The 19,336-nt window shown below is 46.4% G+C and overlaps 1 protein-coding gene across 5 annotated transcripts; it reads left to right on the top strand.

Moving 5' to 3' along the window:
• Window positions 1-985: 985 nt before the first annotated feature.
• Window positions 986-18,926, top strand: ndrg2 (NDRG family member 2). 5 transcript variants are annotated; one of them, XM_062383850.1, is made up of 17 exons: window positions 986-1,306; window positions 7,142-7,277; window positions 11,221-11,306; window positions 12,692-12,733; window positions 12,815-12,920; window positions 13,012-13,132; window positions 13,740-13,802; window positions 14,082-14,142; window positions 14,334-14,420; window positions 14,706-14,762; window positions 14,896-14,999; window positions 15,131-15,169; window positions 15,265-15,316; window positions 15,508-15,555; window positions 15,663-15,698; window positions 15,831-15,882; window positions 16,111-18,926. In XM_062383850.1, the coding sequence occupies exons 3-17, from the start codon at window positions 11,232-11,234 to the stop codon at window positions 16,272-16,274; spliced, it is 1,107 nt and encodes a 368-aa protein (XP_062239834.1). In that variant the 5' UTR covers window positions 986-1,306; window positions 7,142-7,277; window positions 11,221-11,231; the 3' UTR covers window positions 16,275-18,926. The 5 variants fall into 5 exon arrangements, with proteins under 5 accessions (XP_062239834.1, XP_062239833.1, XP_062239837.1 ...); XM_062383853.1 differs by lacking the exons at window positions 986-1,306; window positions 7,142-7,277 and adding exons at window positions 4,867-4,999; window positions 5,356-5,463; XM_062383851.1 differs by lacking the exon at window positions 986-1,306 and adding an exon at window positions 5,492-7,039.
• Window positions 18,927-19,336: the final 410 nt, after the last annotated feature.

The following is a 19,336-nucleotide window of genomic DNA, read 5'->3' as shown; positions in this document are numbered from 1 at the left end:
TCTCCTCTTCATCTCCTCGTGTCCTCCTCCTGTCCTCTCCTTCTCTCCCCTCCCCCCTTCCTCTCTTCTCCTCTCCTCTCCTCGCCTCTCCTCCTCCCCTCCTCCTCTCGTCCTGTCCTCTCCTTCCCTTCTCTCCTACTCTCCTTCTCTCCTCGCCTCCTCTCTTCCTCTCCTCCTCTCCTCCTCTCCTTCTCTCCTCCTCCCCTCCTCCTCTCGTCCTGTCCTCTCCTTCCCTTCTCTCCTACTCTCCTTCTCTCCTCGCCTCCTCTCTTCCTCTCCTCCTCTCCTCCTCTCCTTCTCTCCTCCTCTCCTCCTCCCCTCATCCTGTCCTCTCCTTCCCTTCTCTCCTCCTCTCCTCCTCCCCTCCTCCTCTCTTCCCCTCCTCTCCTCCTCCCCTCCTCCTCCTCTCTCCTCCTCTTCTCCTCTCCTCTCTCCTCCTCCTCCCCTCCTCCTCCTCTTCCTCTCCTCCTCCTCTCTTCTCCTCTCCTCCTCTCTCCTCCTCCCCTCCTCCCCTCCTCCTCTCCACCTCTCCTCCTCTTCCTCTCCTGCTCCTCCTCCTCTTCTCCTATCCTCCTCCTCTCTTCTCCTCTCCTCCTCTCTCCTCCTCCCCTCCTCCTCTCCACCTCTCCTCCTCTCTCCTCCTCCTCTCCTCCTCTTCTCCTCTCCTCTCTCCTCCTCCTCCCCTCCTCCTCCTCTTCCTCTCCTCCTCCTCCTCTTCTCCTCTCCTCCTCCTCTCTTCTCCTCTCCACCCTCTCTCCTCCTCCCCTCCTCCTCTCCACCTCTCCTCCTCTTCTCCTGCAGGTGTGTTTATTCACCTCGGCTTCAGTCGGGACCACTCGGCTGTTCGGCTCCACAGGATGGACCGTACCACTGCCTCTCTTTAGAGGGGGGTGCCAGAGGGAGAACAGGGGTTGAACCTCACAGCCCGCACGTGTTAACTCGTTATTATGGTTCAGACTGAACTGGGACGACCCGAGTTAAAATCCAACCTTCACTCATTTAAATAGAACCAAACAACTTTCCTCGTCTGCAGCTTCTCCCCCCACCCCCCCTCACACCTCCATCGCTCCTTGCTGCCTTCTGATTGACCGCTCCATATTTTATTTCTCTCCTCCTCACAGGGCTGAGTTCTCCTCCAGAGGAAAGAACAACAACAGGAGAGAGAGAGAGAGAAGGAGAGAGAGAAGGAGGACGCAGAACTCAGAGGAGGAATAGAGGAGAGTATCCGGAGCACCGTGAGAAGACGTGGACTCACCGGAGGAGGACACTCAACGAGACCGTTTCTCTCCCGTGCGCTCAGTGGAAGGTGAGTTGTTGTTGTTATTGTTGTTGTGGCTCGTGCACAACTCACACGCAATTTAAATTTAACGGGTACAGGTGATTTTTTTTAGCAAAACAAAAACAAAATGCAAATTTTCCATTGTTTCATTCTTCAGTGTTTGGGGGGAAACGTTTCTTTTCATGGGGGAGTTTCGTGCTCGAGACGCGTGCGTGGAGGTGCGAGGGCTGTGTCAGAAGGACACAAAGTACCCCCCCCCCCCCCCCCCCCCCCGTGTTTTGACTGAATCCCGCTGCAGACCTCTGCACGCACGGTGTATCAGAATTCGCACGCACGCTCCATATGGACTCGAATAAAATATAGAATCAACTTTCTCCACGGTGCGTGCACGCGAGTCTGTGGAGAGAGAACGCGTGATGGATGCAGTGCGTGTTGGTGACGCGCGCACATGTGGCATCGCCAGCGGCTCTTTGTTCCCCCCCCCCCTCCATCGGCTCAAATCTCCCGCACACTGAATGTAGGACAGTATTGACATCCGTGCGTGTTGCGTGAACTGGAATCACGTATGAACTTGAACCCCCCCCCCCCCGCCACTAACCGCTCTGCTCACCCGCTTCATCCATGCACCCCCCCCCCCCCACCCTACGTCTTGTCTATAGGCGCATCCCTGCTTCTCCTTTGTGCTGTTCCAGAAACACTGCACGCCCCCCCCCCCCCCCCCAGCACCGACACGGCTGCTCACTTGGTGATTTTCCTCATTAAGGTGGTTTCTGCTCAGATAAGGGGTTGTGGGGGGGTTGTGGCCCACGACGCCAGAGGAGGCTATTTAATGTCAATGTCAAATGGAGGTGTGTGTGTGTGTGTGTGTGTGTGTGTGTGTGTGTGTGTGTGTGTGTGTGTGTGTGTGTGTGTGTGTGTGTGTGTGTGTGTGTGTGTGTGTGTGTGTGTGTGTGTGTGTGTGTGTGTGTGTGTGTGTGTGTGTGTGTGTGTTCACTGGCTCTGTTGGCTCAGATAAATAAATCACGTGAGGAAGGAAAAAAAAAATAAAATGAACCGTCTGGAGCCAGTACCCTGAAACAAGATTTGTTTCATAAGAGTCTCTTATAGCTATAAAGTGGGCTGTGGGTGTGAGTGTGTGTGTGTGTGTGGGGGGGGGTTTGTGTATGTGTGTGTGTGTGTCATGCCAGACCAAGGACAAACACACACACACGACCAGTTTATTACTAACCCAAGTAACCAGGACCTCGCAAAGGACCTCCTAAGCACACGGTCCCCATTAGGTCTGATGGTCCTGTCAGGGGCAGTGTTTATGCTGGGAGAGGTCCTGGATAGGTGACAACAACCAGACGCAGCCCGAGCCCCTAACCCCCCTGAAGCAGAACCCTTACCCTGCTAGAGCCTAGCTCTGACCCTAGAGCGGGTCTAGACCTCACAACAAGTGAGATGTAAGGACCAGTGTCCACACACACACGGCTCCACAGAGGTTTTCACTCTGCAGCGTGCACGCTCACACTCACACTCACACTCACACTCACACTCACGCTCACACTCATGACTCATTCCACGTCCAGAGACCTCGCAGCTCTTAGTGAAGTGGAGCCCCTGCTGATAACGTGCACACACACATGCACACGCACAGACCTTGAGAAGTAGACGTCTGAGGATCGTGAGCTGTGTCAGAGACGAGTCCTCGGCGGGTTGTGTGTCTTTCTCTGTCAGAACCGCTGGTGTGTGTGCATGTTTGTGTCAAATGCACTTTCACTTTTTATATCAAAACAAAGATGGAGATGTTCTTGCAGCGTTCGAAGGTTCAGCTCAGTCTCATGTCCCTCGTGCACATGGTTTTGTTTTTAATGTCCTGAGGTTTTGAGGTATATGTGAGATTTGTTCCTTCAGCGAGGACGAAGCAGCTGAACAGGATTGTGTGTTTGTGTTGCTCAAAGTGTTGCTTGTGGCTGTTTCTTCCCTGATCTGCAACAAGGAAGCTGCTAACACCTCAGTTGTGTTGTGCTGGAGAGAGAAGTCAGAGAGACGTCAGATAGAAACCACAATGTCCACGAGGAAGTAACTTGTTATTGACCCCCCCCCCCCCCACCCCCACAGAGAATAACTCATAGCTCTTGATAAGAATCTGGTGTATTTAGGGAACTGATATCTAGGAGTGTGTAGCTTGATTAAATTGACTGTTTGGAAGATTTGCATAGAAGTTCACACAAAGTGCAGAAGCCTGAATAAAAGAATCTGCATCGGATACGATAGGAAACCAACTGAGGGAGCAACATCCTCTGTGCATCAGTTATTAATAGAAGCCCCAACCCCCTGTTATGATTTTGAAATGTGACCATCACTCTGTGAAGCCTGAGTTGCCCTGAGGACGATGTTCCGCTGGTGATGTGTCACCGAGTTGATTTGTGGAGTTTATCTGGAGTCGTGTCCTTCATGGTCAAAAATAAACCGTCCATCTGCAGCAGGGTGTTTGTGTTCGGACTCGTAATCCCAGATCAACGTGTTGACATCGCTCGGTTCAGTCTCCTCTGATGCTCTGAACTCAAACGTCCATAAATGACCAATTTAAACCATTTTGTGTTTTACCTCCTGTTGTTGTTTCCTCTGACGAATGGAAGCTTTTGCTGTTAAAGCAGTGGAGTGTCCCACCGATCAACCAGCTTCATCGTCTCCGCACCACTGACCTGTCTCCACGGGGCTCTGGACCATCTGACCTCACTACTGAGTCGTGGCCCCGTTGTTAGTGACAGTTTGACCTTCTGCCCTCCAGGCGCAGTACCACCAAACATCCACCGGGCTCCAACGCATGTTCACCTCCGACACAAGGAGCCATGTCAATGTTTTGATATTGTTTCTAAAACTTAGGGCTTTACGATACGATATACATTTGTAACATGTTGAATGGTTTAAAATATTAATATTCCACCTATTGTCTGCTTTATGAGGCATTTTCACCTGTATGTTGTGAATGAAATTTGCTAATTTAGTTTAATTTCTCGGTTTTATCACAAAAACACTTTTTATTCGTAGAAGACTCATTTTTACCCGAAATTGAGGAAGAATCAAAGCAGAAAGTGGATATAATTCTAACCGTAGTGAATTAAGGATCTCGTGGTGGGAGCACACGAGTTGTTACACGAAATATTTAACGTTGCATTCGCACATTTGCTCCGTTTGCCGAAGCCCGGCTGAACTTCCTTAGGTATCGATGTTGCCGCCGGGCGACTTCCTGACTTATCCCCTCCGTCACCTTCCTGTTGACTCGACCAATATTAACATTTACTCCTCCTGTGTTTGCTGATCCGTCAGTGTCGTGAGGACGAGATGCTCGACCTGTTAAAGTGGTGGTAACGTGGCCAGGCATCAAAATGTGAGGCGTTCATTTCTAAAAACCAAACATCCTCCATATTTGAGCTTTGATTCAATGGCCTGATCGCTGCTATGGAATAGAAAGAAATGCAGTGTAGAGTGGTTGATACGTGTGTGTGTGTGTGTGTGTGTGTGTGTGTGTGTGTAGTGAAGCTGGCCAGTAAACATCTATAATTGGACTGTGATGTTGCTTCAGAGGTGGAGTCAGGTCCCAGAATATCAGAGAAGTAACCTCTGTTGCTCTCTCCTGCCGGAGGCTCCTTCTTCTGTCGAGGTGTTGATACTGAAGACGTCTCCAGCTGTTGGGAGTGAAGGAGCCGGTGTGATGATGACACAGCAGCTGAGGTCAGGTGTTGTTGTGACAGTTTGTGTGTCGGTGCTGGTGTTGATGTCTTCGGCTGTAACGACTCTTCAGACTTAACGTTGTGTTCACTGCTCAGTAAAAAGCCTTGAAGGGCCAATGCCAGTTTCATTTGTTGCCACTGGAACAAATTAATAAATGAAAAAGATAATTTTGAATTATTAAAGCTGTATTAACGGTATTAAAGGTTTTACGTGTAGTTACAAAGCCACAGCTGTATTTTAGCTAGCTATATAAATATATATTTATAAATGTTAAATACATTGGTTATGTTTCCCTAGAAGTTTTTATCAAACCTTTACGACAAAGAATATAATTCTTCAATAACTCACCTGTCCAGCTTCATAGACAGGAGACCAACCATATGACTGCCTCTTAGACAAAATGGAGCATTGAGCAGAAGATCCAGATGTTTTCCTCAGGAGGACGAGACCCAAGCAGCCACGAGGCAAGTTGGACTTTAGCTTCTTCAGGTGGAGATAAACACAAAGGCAGCTGTTGATATCAACCCAGTGACTGAATATGATCGGCTCAATTCCGGTGTGTAATAAAAAGCATAATCTAGACCTATTAAAACAGTTGGATGAGTTTTATTTGTCCTCTTCCAGATGTTTTCCTCAGTGTGACCCACAGTGCAGCCACTGTAACTGACGTGGTCTAATGTGTCTCTCCTGCCTGTTGGGTCAGACTGAAAACATTGATTCTTCTGTGTTGACAGCGGATGCAGCTCAGTGTGTGAGAACCTCGGCCCACGTTACACACGAGTCGTGAAAACACAAAGCAAACACACAGAGTCGTGCTCAGGGCGACGGGGAATGAATCGTTTGATGGAAACCAGAGCAAACACAGAGGAAATGGGCTTTTTCCCACTCAGACTATATCCTCTCACTTTTCATGAGTAGAAGTAAAGACACCAGCTTGTGTTTGCAGCCCAGAAATTGGTGGAAATATCCAGTGAACAGATATTGAAGCACTCGTGTGTTTAAATGTGGAAAGGTCAGTTATTTGAATACGACTCCTTGGGTTTCAGTTTGGCACCAACGTGCACTACGACTGGTTTCTGGAACGTGGGCTGAGATGTATTTTTACAGCCCGTACAGTACAGACAGCTGAGGACTGCACAGTGTGTAGGTGTGTGACTGAGTCTCATCTCGTACATGTGTGTGTTTCTCATCTGCTATCATCAGAGTCTTGGCTCCTGCAGATTCGTGTTTGTGAGAAGAATGGATTTCATTTCTTCATCTCTCCTGTGTGGGAGTCATGAGCAGCGGCCTCGGCTTCTGGGTCAGAGCGTACGGGTTGTTTACGGCGTAGGTGTTTGAGATTACAGCAGGTTTCATATGCTGGCATCTCGGCCAGTGTGTGTCTGTGTGTGGAAGTGTGTGTGTGGGGGGGCTGCCCAGTAGTTTGCCTGATGGCTGGAGGCCAGGTACAGATAGGCCAGGCAGCACAATGCCCTGCCTGTTCCTCACAAACCTTCACTTCACACTATTTATAGAAAGACGCTCTTCACGAACTCCATTCATATTTCACAGGTCGGTCGGGTTTTGATTTTCCTGGAATATTCTCTACGTGGTGCAGAACTCTCACTGTACAGCTGCGAGCTCTTCAGATGTGTGGTGAGGTCGAAGGCGACAGGTTCACGATGTGCGTGCACGTGAACGAGCGTGTGTGTGTGTGTGTGTAGCATTCCACAGCGCACGATTACATAATCAGGAGTCTTTGTCAATAGAGCCGAGCGGTGCAGAGTGTAGAGGATGTCGGTGGAAGTGACTCGTAGAAGAGATTCTGTGGGGAGAATTTAAAAAACCATCAAATTCACTTTCATAATAATCAGAAATACTTGTAATGTAACTTCATATTTTAAAGATACATAAAATCCATGGAAATTAGACATAACTACGTGTGTGTGTGTGTGTGTGGGTCCTGGAAGCTGCTTTAAGGAAAGTTGTGTTAAGCTGCAGCAGCAATCAGGCCCATGGATCTCTATCAGCTCCAACAAATCAATATACCACAGCTTGAAGGTCAGTGTGTGTCTGTGTGTGTCTCTCTGTGTGTGTTTTATAGCATGAATCAAAACAATTGACCAGTCTCTAACTATTTCTCTTTTCTGTTTTTAAATGTAGCTCCTCACAGATCTGCCCTGAACCACATAATCCCATATCTTTTCGTGAGGTAATAAGTTGAGGTGAATCACGGCTTCACTTCACTGAGACACATCCTCACAGCTGAGACGTGAGACGTTCACGGGCCAGTTTCAGAGTGAGTTCATAAGACAACAAACCCATCATTTTGAAGCTTATTATTAGGTTTGAAACGATTTTATGGAAAATATTGTTGTGCAAAGACGTATCTATCTCCTGTCGAAGCCCATGCAGGGACTGTCGTACTGTTGACGCCATTATTGAAGAATATACGAGGAAATTACAACCTTCACCAGCTGAGATCAAAAGATTCAAGATATAAAACTACCTAAAACGACTCAAATTTTATGTTATATTGTTTAGTTGGACCCACAATTAACAACCATAAAATAAATTTAATAATAAAGTAAGTTTTTCTGCATTTTATTGACATTTTCTTGTCGGGGATCTGTTAACCTTTATAGATAATATTCTTGTATACTTCAGTCGAAGCACATCTGTGCACTGAAGCATGTCAAGCTGATGCCAGGTGTGTGTGTGTGTGTGTGTCCCCATGCCGACCATCAGCCATCGAAGCCTCGGTCATTAACGTCATGTGACACTCGGGCGAACTCGGGAGTAAATGCACAGAAACATACGTTGGCTGAAATCCTGATGCTACCAGGCGACGGCTCAGGAGCTTGTTTGCCGTCTGTGTGCAGATGATGTTGAGTGTCCATATACACAGGTCCTGGACCAGTGAGTGCTATCACACAGGAAATACACACACCTTCTCACATGGAAAATGAACACAAATGTTGAGTTGTGTTGCAGTGTTAAAGAAAGTGAGAACTGGATCCGGCCTTTAACGGCCTCCACACCAGAATGTTCTGGTTTCTTCTCGGTGTCAGGCGCCCTCCGTCCCTCCAGTTTGTTGGTTGTGTGTTTTTTTGCCAACAAATCCACCAACAGGTGAAGAGGTGACGTCCCAGGTGGAGGTAGAAAGTAAGAGGAAGCAGTGGATTGATCTGCTGAAGGAGCTTCATGAAAGACGGACTGAGAGGCTGTAGGTCGGAGGGGAGCTGAGGTCATGATGGAGAGAATAATGAGCGTCCTGAAAAAAAGGAAAAGGAGTTAATCCTCTGGGTGTCGGGCGAGGGAGGATTTGAGGAGACAAGGGGCCGGAGTGATGTGCAGAGAGGAAACAGGCTCCTCTAAGCTGCTCTCTACTGGTGTCTCTTTACTGGTGTCTCTTTTGGAGAGCCCAGGTGATGGTGAGCCCGTCCAGCCCCGTGGGAAGCAGCAGGAGGTTTGAGTGGAGATAGTGAGAGAAGGTTCAGAACCAGGGAACAGGAGGAGCTTTGGCTCGTCTGCGGGTCTCCATGGTGGCTGCTGCTGAGCTCCCGTCCTCTCCAGACATTTGTCCTCCATTGTTCTCCCTCGTTCTCTGCTCTCCGACCTGGCAGCAGATCCCAGAACCCTCAGAGTGACTGATGTGAGTTTCAATCTGCTCAACACAATTTCAAAATGTGACAGTGTTGAAACGTGTTGAAGAGTTACACACGCAGCAGCCGGGACACTTCCTGCTCTGCGTGTTGTAAATGACTTTTTTTGTTAATCACTGATTTAATCTTTGTTTGCCTTCTGCCTGACGTCCTGGATTACGTTCAGATTAATGAGCTCAGTGGGAGGTTTGTTGTGTTTTTATCATTTAATGTTCACGTTGTGTAACTCTGCTGCTCGATGGATGTTTAATAAATCACAGAGGTGACGAGAGAGAACAGCAAACCCACCTCACTGGACACACTTTGTTGTTCTTGAAAATGGTGCAAGGATACAATTACCTCAGTCCCACTTTTATAACCCTGCTGACACACACACACAAACACACACACACATATACACACAGACACACACATAAATAAACCCAGCGGAGAGACCCAGGTGTTGAGGATATAAATTACACTCGGGGCCGAATCCGTTTCCTGAAGTAATTAATGTTTGTCTGCCATCACACCTGGGTACCACTGTGTGTGTCTGTGTGTGTCTGTGTGTGTCTGTGTGTGCACAACTCAGCTTGACTGAGACAGTTTGTACGTGACACAATTAAATATGTGAATATTCCTCTCACAATAATTAGATAAATGCAAACATTCTGCCCACTCGCTGTGAAAGAGCCACACGTTGAACCTTTCAGCTTTTCAGCCTTCAGCCGACTCTCTGTGTAGATGTGACCTTATTGCTGTGTGCCCTACTTCAGTGTTATTGTGTCTGTCTGCTTTGTTCAGAGAGAGAGAGAGAGAGCGGGAGAGAGGAATGAGAAGTCAGCAGTGCAGAGCTGTGAGACAGATTAGAATAAAGAGGGTGCCTCAGAGGAAGTTCTGACAGCCGCTTCTGAACAGAGACAATCGAGAAGCAGATTAAAGAAACATCCAGAAGCTGTTTGAGGTTGAAGCCTTTTTATTTCTGAGGACTTGTCTCCACGTCTCCAAAACCAACTTGATTGAATCCGGTTAAAACTCTTGGTGGAGACACATGTCCACTGACTAAAGTCCTTCATCCACAGCTTCAAGTTCCTGAGGTTATACAAAGTGAGAGTGACTTGAAACTGTAAGAGAGTAGTCGACTGGAAATGTTTTTAAATTCCAGAGTTACTGTGCGGAGACATTGTGTTGAACTAAAGGATCAAGAGACAGAGGAGGAGAAAGAGAAAGAGGAGGAGAAGGGGAGGAGGGGGAGGAGGAGGAGGAGGAGAAAGAGGAGTGGGCGGTAGACGACTGGAATGATTGACAACAACAGCTCTGCATGATTATTAGAAAAACAAGCTTGGATTAATTCAGCTTGAGCGATGATGCACTGCAGCTGAAATCTGAGACGTGGAACCTGTTCAGTGCAACTGTTGAATGAGGAAGGAGCAGGAGAGGCAACAGGAAGTCAGGCGTGATTGGTCTCTCTCTCTCTCTATCTCACCCTCTCTCTCTCTCACCCTCTCTCTCTCTTCCTTTGCTTCTTGCTCTTAATGACAGTCTGTCTTTTGAAAGATGGATGATGGAGGGAGTTATAGGCCGATTAAAATATTACAGTATAGGAGAGAGAGAGAGAGAGAGAGAGAGGGAAGGAGAGGGAGAGCGAGGGCAGATTACATTTGCTGAAGTCTCACATATTCTCACAAGTCAGGATCCCTTAATAAAAGTATGGATTCCTGGTGGATCATTTATTAAACAGAAAGGCTGCACAGACCTTTTTCAATTCTACCGAACTCTCAAATTGATAAACAGGTGAACTCAATGAAGAGACGTCAATGGAGGGTCCTGATCAAAATGGCCGTGCAAACCTGTGTGTGTATTTATAATATATATTATATATATATTCCCCCCCCCCCCCCGATGTGACGCCAGCTCTGCAAATAGACGATGCAGTCATCGGGTTGTGAGAGCATGAATGTGTAGCGTACACACACACACACACACACACACACACACACAGTGATGTCAAGAGATCAGTATGTGGGGTTTAAATGTCAGACTGAGAATAAAAGCTCACTTGTTCTTAATTCTGTCTTTTTGCCTCCGGACGAGTCAAAGTGCTTTTGTACGATTAATTGGATTCTAGAGAAAAACCCTTTGATTGGACGAGTTTCTTCTGAAAGGCTGAACGAGAGGGATGCAGCTTTAAGAGAGCAGAAGAATGACATCGTCTTCTTCTGTACAGCTGAAGTTCATTCTGTAAGTTATGTGTACACGGGTCAAAGGTCACAGCTCTAGTTCCTCTCCCAGTGCTGAACCATCACATGTGTAGAAAGACTGATTTCCAGTTTGTCCCCTTGAGAAATATGTATTCATGTCTTTGATGCTGAGTTTGTCTTTATTCAATTTGCAGATCCTCTTCCTTTTACACTCTGTCCCTCCTCCCTCTCTGTTCATCACTAGTTAACTCTCAGCAGGACCCACAGGACAAAGTCCCAGAGGAAACTGCACATGGTGTTTAATCACTTTGTGTGTGTGTGTGTTCCAACGTCACAAAGTGTGTGTGTGTGTGTGAGGATGACCTTTTTAATGCCCTGGTCTCTTTCACCGGTACAGGAAGTGACACCATGACGACAGAAATGCAGGAGATCGCCATCACGGAGGAGAAGCCGCTACTCACGGGTCAGGTTGACTCCACCAAGGTCAGACACACAATCACACACACACACACATGACATGTCAAGCAGAGAGAAGAACTAACGGCACGGTGTAACATACATGATGTGAAACCACACGTCTGTGGCAGAGTAGAAGCTCGGTGTGAGGAGCTCTGGTGTCATGGTGGAGGGGCGAGGGAATGTCTCCATAAAGACAGTGAGACAAGCATGTCTGGTTTGTGTCCTTACAAAACCTACATGTGACAATATGTGTCACAGTTGTGTGCACTGCCGTGTGTGTTTGTGTGACGTGGACCCCCCCCAGGGGACGAGGCCTCTGCTGCTGATGTTGCTGAGCAGAAGCTGCAGAGCTGAGACGTTTGTGTCTCACTGCTGACACCTGGTGGACAAAGAGCCCAACTACAGCTCCCACAACAAAAACAACACGTCTGCACATTCACAAAGAGAGAACAGAATTCAAAGCAACACCATGTGACCTGTGCTGAGCCACAGCGCCCCCTGCAGTCTGGTTTCTGAATATTGGAGATAATAACTTCTGAGTCTTTTTACTTTATGTTCACTTGTGCTATTAGAGCATGTAACACAAACTTCAAATCCTTTGTGTCTTTGGCAGAATAAAACACAAACTGTGTTGTGGTTCACTCTGCTCACGCTGACATTACCCTTGAGCCTGAGGCTGCTGTGCAAACAGAACATCGCCCACAGTCCCTGGTTTAATCTGAGCTCTTGAATCACATGTTAGCTGAGGCAAAGTCTCTCTGGCTGCACGAAATTATGAAATATGTTAATATTGTAGCACCACTGGAAACTGATAAAAGTAAATATTGTGATATTTAATGAGTGTAAATTGAAAATGCAGCAGGATCCATCCTGAGCTTCTGTCTATGATGGAGTTCTAATATGAGTTCTATGGATCGAGCCTGTGACCTTCTTATACTCCAGAGATGAGGCCATCACCCACCTGCTCCTTTCTTCACCTGCTCCTCTCTTCACCTCCTCCTCTCCTCACCTCCTCCTCTCCTCACCTCCTCCTCCTGACGCCGCCCGGCTCCTCTTCCTCAGCTGATCTTCATCTGAGAGCCTCTGATACTGGCCGTTCACTCTCAGGCTAAATGGATCTGAGGCTGTGAAGTGAAGAGCATCATTCAGAACCTCCCCCTGTCCCACTTCCTCCAGATAACCACCACCTGAAGGTCTGAGGAGGTTTCTGCTGCGTCTCAGGACCCGACCTGCCTGTGGGACTAGTTCTATACACTAACCTTATACATGCTCTGTCAGGGTGTCAGAACCAAAACGGTTCACTCTATACACACACTGATATAACAGCTTGGATATGAATCAGATGGTGACATGTTTACTAGAAAGGATAAAGGTTTAATAATCATAAAGTGTCTGCCCTGTCGTTGCAGGACGCTGAGCTGGTGGCGAGGATTCTCCTGGACCAAGGACAGGTGAGACAGATTGTCCCTGGTCTGATGATGATCTCAGGGTTTGACTGTACCTCACTGTAGACGCTCTCTGGTCCTCTGCAGGAGCACAGTGTGGAGACCCCCCATGGAGTTCTGCACGTCACACTCCACGGAACACGGACCACCCGCAGGCCAGCGATCCTCACCTTCCACGACGTGGGCCTGGACAGTGAGTCCCCCCCCCCTGTCCCTCAGCCTCGTCCTGACCGTCTCCCCTGTCCCTCGTTCACGACTTGTCCCTTTTCTTTTGTGTCCGGCAGGTAAGAGCTGCTTCTCTCACCTGTTCAAGTTCGAGGAGATGCAGGAGATCGTGAAGAACTTCACCCTGATCCATATCGATGCCCCGGGTCAGGAGGAGGGCGCTGCTGACTACCCCGCCGGGTAGGACTCTAAAACCGGTTCAGACGTTTTCAGAGCTTCTCCAGAGTTTCGGTTTCACCACAAACCCTCTTCACATCTTCGTCTGTGTCCTTACGTGTGTGTGTGTGTGTGTCTGTGTGTGTCTGTGTGTGTGTGTGTGTGTGTGTCTGTGTGTGTGGTTTTGTCCTCAGCGTCCTGCAGTAACCCATCTTCTTTTTTTCTGAGTAATCTTCTCAGAAATGGTAACAATCTTCTCTTTTAGGGCTTAAACCTAATCTCCTCCAGAAATACTTCAAGTTCCCATCGCTCCATCTTCCTCTAAGTCTCTCGTCAGAGGTTTAAAGAAAATCCGTCCTCGTCTCTTTCTGTCTCACTTCTCTTCCTCCTGAACTTCTCCTCCTCGTGAGCACCTTCAGCGACCCTCATCTTCTTCACTGGAGACTGAAGCTCGTTCCCTTTAGATAAACGATGAACTGTAAATAAAGATGGACGACCACCTCCACTTCCTGTCACCTTCTGTGCTTTATATGAAAGAGGCCATATCTGAAAATCATCTTCTTTTCATCTGATAAAAAGACAAATCGATGTTAACATGTGAGCTTTTGTGTATTTCATGTTTCTGCTGAAGATACCAGTACCCCCCCATGGACACCATCGCGGAGATGATTCCTGCCGTCCTCCAGTTCTTCAAGTGAGTTCACGCTAACTTTGTGTTCGACTTCACACGATACGAGACTAATTAAAGCTTATTCTTACGATCTTGATTTTAATTTGTCTCTAGTTTGTCTCGTAGTTTTTAAGATTTTATTATTCTAAGATACTTTATTGTCTTAATATCATAATAATACCAGGGGCTATTATAAAAAGTTCTACTTTAAGAGACATTGTTGTGGAACTCAAACCAGGTCTTAGTAATGTTATTTATCTGAATGTTGTCTGATGTTAATAAGTGGGTGTCGCCCTCCGGCAGCTTCCGTACGGTGATCGGAGTGGGGGTGGGGGCAGGAGCCTACATCCTGTCCAAGTTCACAGTGAGTGTCATCACTATTATTGATCAGGTCATCATCTGATCAATAAGATAACAGCTACTCACTAATTACAATAACTGGACTCGGACAGTTTCCTGTGACAACACCAACAACATGTTAGATTGTGTAGCTGATGAGAACAAAGTGAAATGAAATGATATTAATATTAACTCACGTGTTTTTTCTGTGGTCAGCTGGCGAACCCGGACTCGGTGGAGGGGCTGGTTCTGATCAACATTGACACCAACGCTCGTGGGTGGATCGACTGGGCCGCGCAGAAGGTCTGCTCTCCTTCTTTTATTCTTTACTTCCTTTGTGTGTTTGCTCTCTCCCCCTCTTCCCTTCCTCCTCCCTTCCTCCTCCCAGCTTCCTCTCATAAACACAGACAGGTGTATTATTATAATCCAGTTTGTGCTGATGTGAGTTTTCCATCACTTTAACGATGTTGTGTGTCCCCGTGTCTCCTCATGCGTCTCAATGTGTCCTCATGTGTGCTCATGTATTATTGATCATATCATTGGTTAGCGTGTTGGATGATAAACAGTCTTATTGGTTTTCCTCTGCAGCTCAGCTCCGTGACGTCCTCGCTCACCGAGCAGATCCTGTCCCACCTCTTCAGTCAGGTACGAGACAACATGTCCATCACGTGATTAAATCATTTATGTCTAAAATCAGCGTGTGTTAGTTGCACTGAGGAAGAAAAACACTGAGGTCTGTTGTGTAACTTCTCTGTGTCGTTCCTCTGACGTCCTGCAGGAGGAGCTGTCGTCAAACACCGAGCTGGTGCAGTCTCACCGGGAGCGGATCTCCAAAGCTTCCAACCTGGTGAACATCGAGCTGCTGTGGAAGACGTACAACAGGTGAACGACATATTTAATTATATATAATAACAAATCCTCCACTTAGACAAACGACTGTTATTTGCTTTTATACCTTGTTAACTTTTGTTTTAACTTTACTTTCATGATCTTCTCGTTTCCTTCTCATCCAGTCGCAGAGACTTGAACATCGACCGCAGCAGCACCTTCAAGTAAAGACCCTCCTCACATTAATCTTTAATCATCATATTATCTATTGATTTATAAACGTTAATTCTCTTGTAATGTCCCCTTGTGTCGACCTCAGGTGTCCAGTGATGCTGGTGGTCGGGGATCAAGCTCCGTACGAGGAAGCCGCTGTGAGTTCCAGCTGATTTCTTCACCTCTGAAATATCTTCTTTATTTAATGTTCTTATATTTTATATTTTACGTCAAACATCCAAACATGGCTCCACTTCCTCCCACCATCCAGAAATTAACCATAATATTACAATCATGTTGTCCAATCTTTAAAACCGGGATTTATTGTCTTTCCCTCTGTGACCACCAGGTGGAGTGCAACAGCAAACTGGACCCGACCACGACCTCGTTCCTGAAGGTGAAGAACTCTCGTGTGTTTTTATTCATCGTCCGTTTCCTCTCTTCCTCTTTTCTTCTGCTTTGGTTTCTCATCCTCTCGTTCTCACGTCTTCTCTCCGAACGCAGATGGCCGACGCCGGTGGTCTCCCTCAGTTGACCCAGGTGACGTCACTTCCTCTCATTCAGAACATGGAAAATTCATTTAATTTCAAAGTGATACCGGCTGCCGCCACATGGGGTCGCTGATTCCTCTGTCACCTGTTGTACTGAGAGAATGAATCTCTTGTGTTGCAGCCGGCGAAATTGACTGAGGCGTTCAAGTACTTCATCCAGGGCATGGGCTACAGTACGTTCAATATCATATTTATATTATATCATATGAATACATATGGTACAGTGGTACAGAAAGTACTGGTGGGGTTTTATTAAGATTCACGCTCTAATCGTCTTTTTCTTAAATGTGACTTCATACTTCTGTGTTTATTGTGAACACATCAAACTATATTCACTGTTTAATTCTCTCTCTCTCTCTCTCTCTTTCTCTCTCTCTCTCTCTCTCTCTCTCGCTCCACAGTGGCTTCATCTTGCATGACCCGCCTCTCTCGCTCCCGCACCACCTCCCTCTCCTCCTCCTACTCCATGGACGGGTCTCGCTCTCGCTCCCGCACCCTGTCTCAGGGCTCGCAGGGCGGCCAGATGCCCCCGAGCCCCTCCCAGACGATGGAGGTGTCCTGCTGAAGACATAGTTAGAGAGAGAGAGAGGGAGAGAGAGAGTGAGTGAGAAAGAGAAGAGGGTGATGGTGGAAGGAAGGGAAAGACAAAGCATTACAATAACACAGGAACAAGACGAATGGGTTTCTTATTTGTCAGTAAACGATCTTCATGTCCCCAGAAGAGCAGAGTTGGAGCAGAGGGAGGGAGGAAGAGGGAGGGAAGAAGACGACAGGAAGTTGTCCTCCACTTTTTGCACCACACACATGTCCAGTCCTTCTCCTCAAATCCCCCCCCCTTCCAGCTGAAAACAAAATGGATCGGGTGGCTCTATGATAAAAGTATAAGACGTGCAGGGAGATAAGAACCAAAGGGGACGGGGGGGGGGGGCCTTCTCTCTGCCTCCCCCTGCTGGAGCCTCTGTCGGCCGTCAGAGCCCTTAATTAAAACAAGGACGTCTAATAGTAATAATTGTAATTCTGAAAACGGTGAATTGTTGTTGGTGATCATATTGTCGATTATGACGAAGCTGATGATGACGATGTTCTAGGAAAAAAATAACACATTTCTCTTTATTACGCAATGAATTTAAAAATAACATAGATATAAAAGATAGTCTAGAAGAGATACTTATAACAACAATGTGTGTCTACTACTTTTTAAGCTAGTTTTTATTGTGTCCTTTTTTATTTCTCTGAATTAAATTTTCTTATTTGTAAAGTGCGTCAGCGAGGGTCCGAAGGTGCTGATTGGTTACGTGGTAACAGCCAATGAGAGTCATTCGAGTGACTACTTCCTGCTTGACGCTGCCGGGTTGTTCGTGTCTTCCATTTGCCCCGTGCGTTACCGACTTGTTCTGTTTTCACTTTCTATCGGAGGACAGAAGGTTTTATTTTCCGGAAGTTGCTGAGAGGTTCATATTTTTCTTTTATATACTGCTTACGAGCTGTGTGTGTTTGTGTGAGAGTGTGTGTTGTTTTGATGGAAGAACGGGTCGGTAGGTGCGTGTGCGCTTAAGCTAGCTAGCACCCTATTGTTAACACTAGTCGCAAAACAAATACTGCTTCCAACGTCGCTGGACAGTCTTGAACTGTGCGTCCAAATATCTGCAATCCTGTTCTACCCACCAGGGGGCGTGACATCACCAGCTAGCAAGTGTGTCGGATATTGCATTGCAGTACCAGACGTGGCCAGTTGGGATCACTGTGTTTGTCAACGGGGTTGTAACTTCTTAGCTTTGGCCGTGCATGTATACCTCCGAAAAAAAACCAGCTAGCCTCCTTGAGTTAATGTGCGATGTTAGAGGAGCGTACGTTAGCTCCGGCAGAAGGAAGCTTTATTCAACCAGTGGGGTCGGAGAGATGTGTGTGTGTGTTTATGTTTGTGTAAGAAAGTAAATGTGAATTGTGTGTGTTCAGTAAGCACATTTCACGAAGAGGAGAAAAGTTCTTTTAGACGATTTATTGGGATTTTTTGGGGCCGAAGACGAAATGTCCCAACATCGATATCTTGGCTGATACACATTCAAAAATAAAATCGTCAGTAACTAAATGTCGTCATCAGAAGCAACTTTTTACCCCGTCTGAAAAAGGCTGACATTTCCCTTGATGTTATCGGCCAATCAGAATGTCGCTGGGGCTCTAATAGAAAAGAGAATTGATCCGTTTTGAGACCAACTCAACATCCTGTGACTTTCCTGTTGTTGACAATGAAGCAGCGCGTCCACTGCCTTCACACTCAGGAGACAAGACACAGAAATGCTGTCCCATTCTTTTTCTGTTGTGTGAACCGATCTGGAAAAGCCAGTGTCCTGCCAAAAGGGAAAAAATCCCCAAAATACTGAGATTAATCAAGCAGCAGAAAAAGCTGTGAAACAAAATCAATCCATGATCCTTCTACGCCCCACGAAGCTTCTCACTGCCCTGGTTCCAAACACGAGAATCCTCCGAGCGGATGTGTTGTTTTTAAACTTCCGTGCACGATGTCTTTGTTCCACTTTCTTGTGAAGATCAGAATCATTGTTGTGAGTCCGTTTTTGTTTTTGTTTTTGTATTAAAAACCTGTTTGATGAAGCAGAGCCATGATCTTGATTGACACCAACCACGTGGTGGAGATCCTTTTCCGATGTGGTGTCCAACCCGAGCCGCCTCCGTGTTCTCAGCCCCGTCCAGAGGGATGAGATGTAGAATGTAAATGCCCTCCCCCCCCCTCCCCCCCACACAGACACACACTGACATGCAAACTCCAACAATTGAGCACGGAAACTTTTACCAAACAAGTGACAACGGGTGGAGCAGAGATGTGAAATTGCCAAATAAAGGAGCAGTGCTTCTTTTGCCGAGTGGAGCCGGGCTGTGTGATTGTAACCGCTCGTCCATCTTGTCTTTGATCATCTCTTGATTTTGACTTTGATCACAGTGTTCTTTCCTCCGTGTTGGAATTCATTTCTCTGTGAAGTGTTAGTTTACCGTCCCGATGTGCTCACAAGTTAGTGTGTGATCGTTCTCGTGTAACTTTTTTAGCATTAGCACTGATAAGGGAGAATAATATAATTAACGGTAAAAAATAATGTATAGAGAATACAATCAAACTTTAATTGTGTGGCTAATTTTTATGTGTAACACAATAAACATCCTGAAAAAGTCAAACGTAAATATTAATAAAAGCTGAAGAGAAACATCCTGTGTCCTGTTTTGATTCGTCTAAAGGGGTCGATGTAAAGAAATAATTATTTTGGTTTTAAACACTATGCAGTGTATATATATATATATGTATATATATATATATTTATATATATATATAAACATCTTAAATCTGACATAAAAATGAAACATCTTTAGTAGCAATATGACATTTTTGTACATGAGGCAGAATTTATTAATTTCTTGCTCCGTGATTGCAGTACAACATACAATAAAGAATATGAATTTCCACCATTAGCCACTGTATCCTGATAGCAGCTACTGGTCTGTAACTGGGACACGTTGAATATATCAGTTTGAAAGTGGATTCCAGTTCCAGGTTCAGTTTCTATTTAACTTCTGACAGTAGACCCTCTGACCTGACTCTCACACGTGACCTTTAAGACT

Source organism: Platichthys flesus, chromosome 24, assembly GCF_949316205.1.
Source record: "Platichthys flesus chromosome 24, fPlaFle2.1, whole genome shotgun sequence".
Taxonomy (NCBI): Eukaryota; Metazoa; Chordata; class Actinopteri; order Pleuronectiformes; family Pleuronectidae; genus Platichthys; species Platichthys flesus.
Note: the sequence above shows the minus strand (reverse complement) of the source record. Positions and strands in the feature narration are given on the sequence as shown.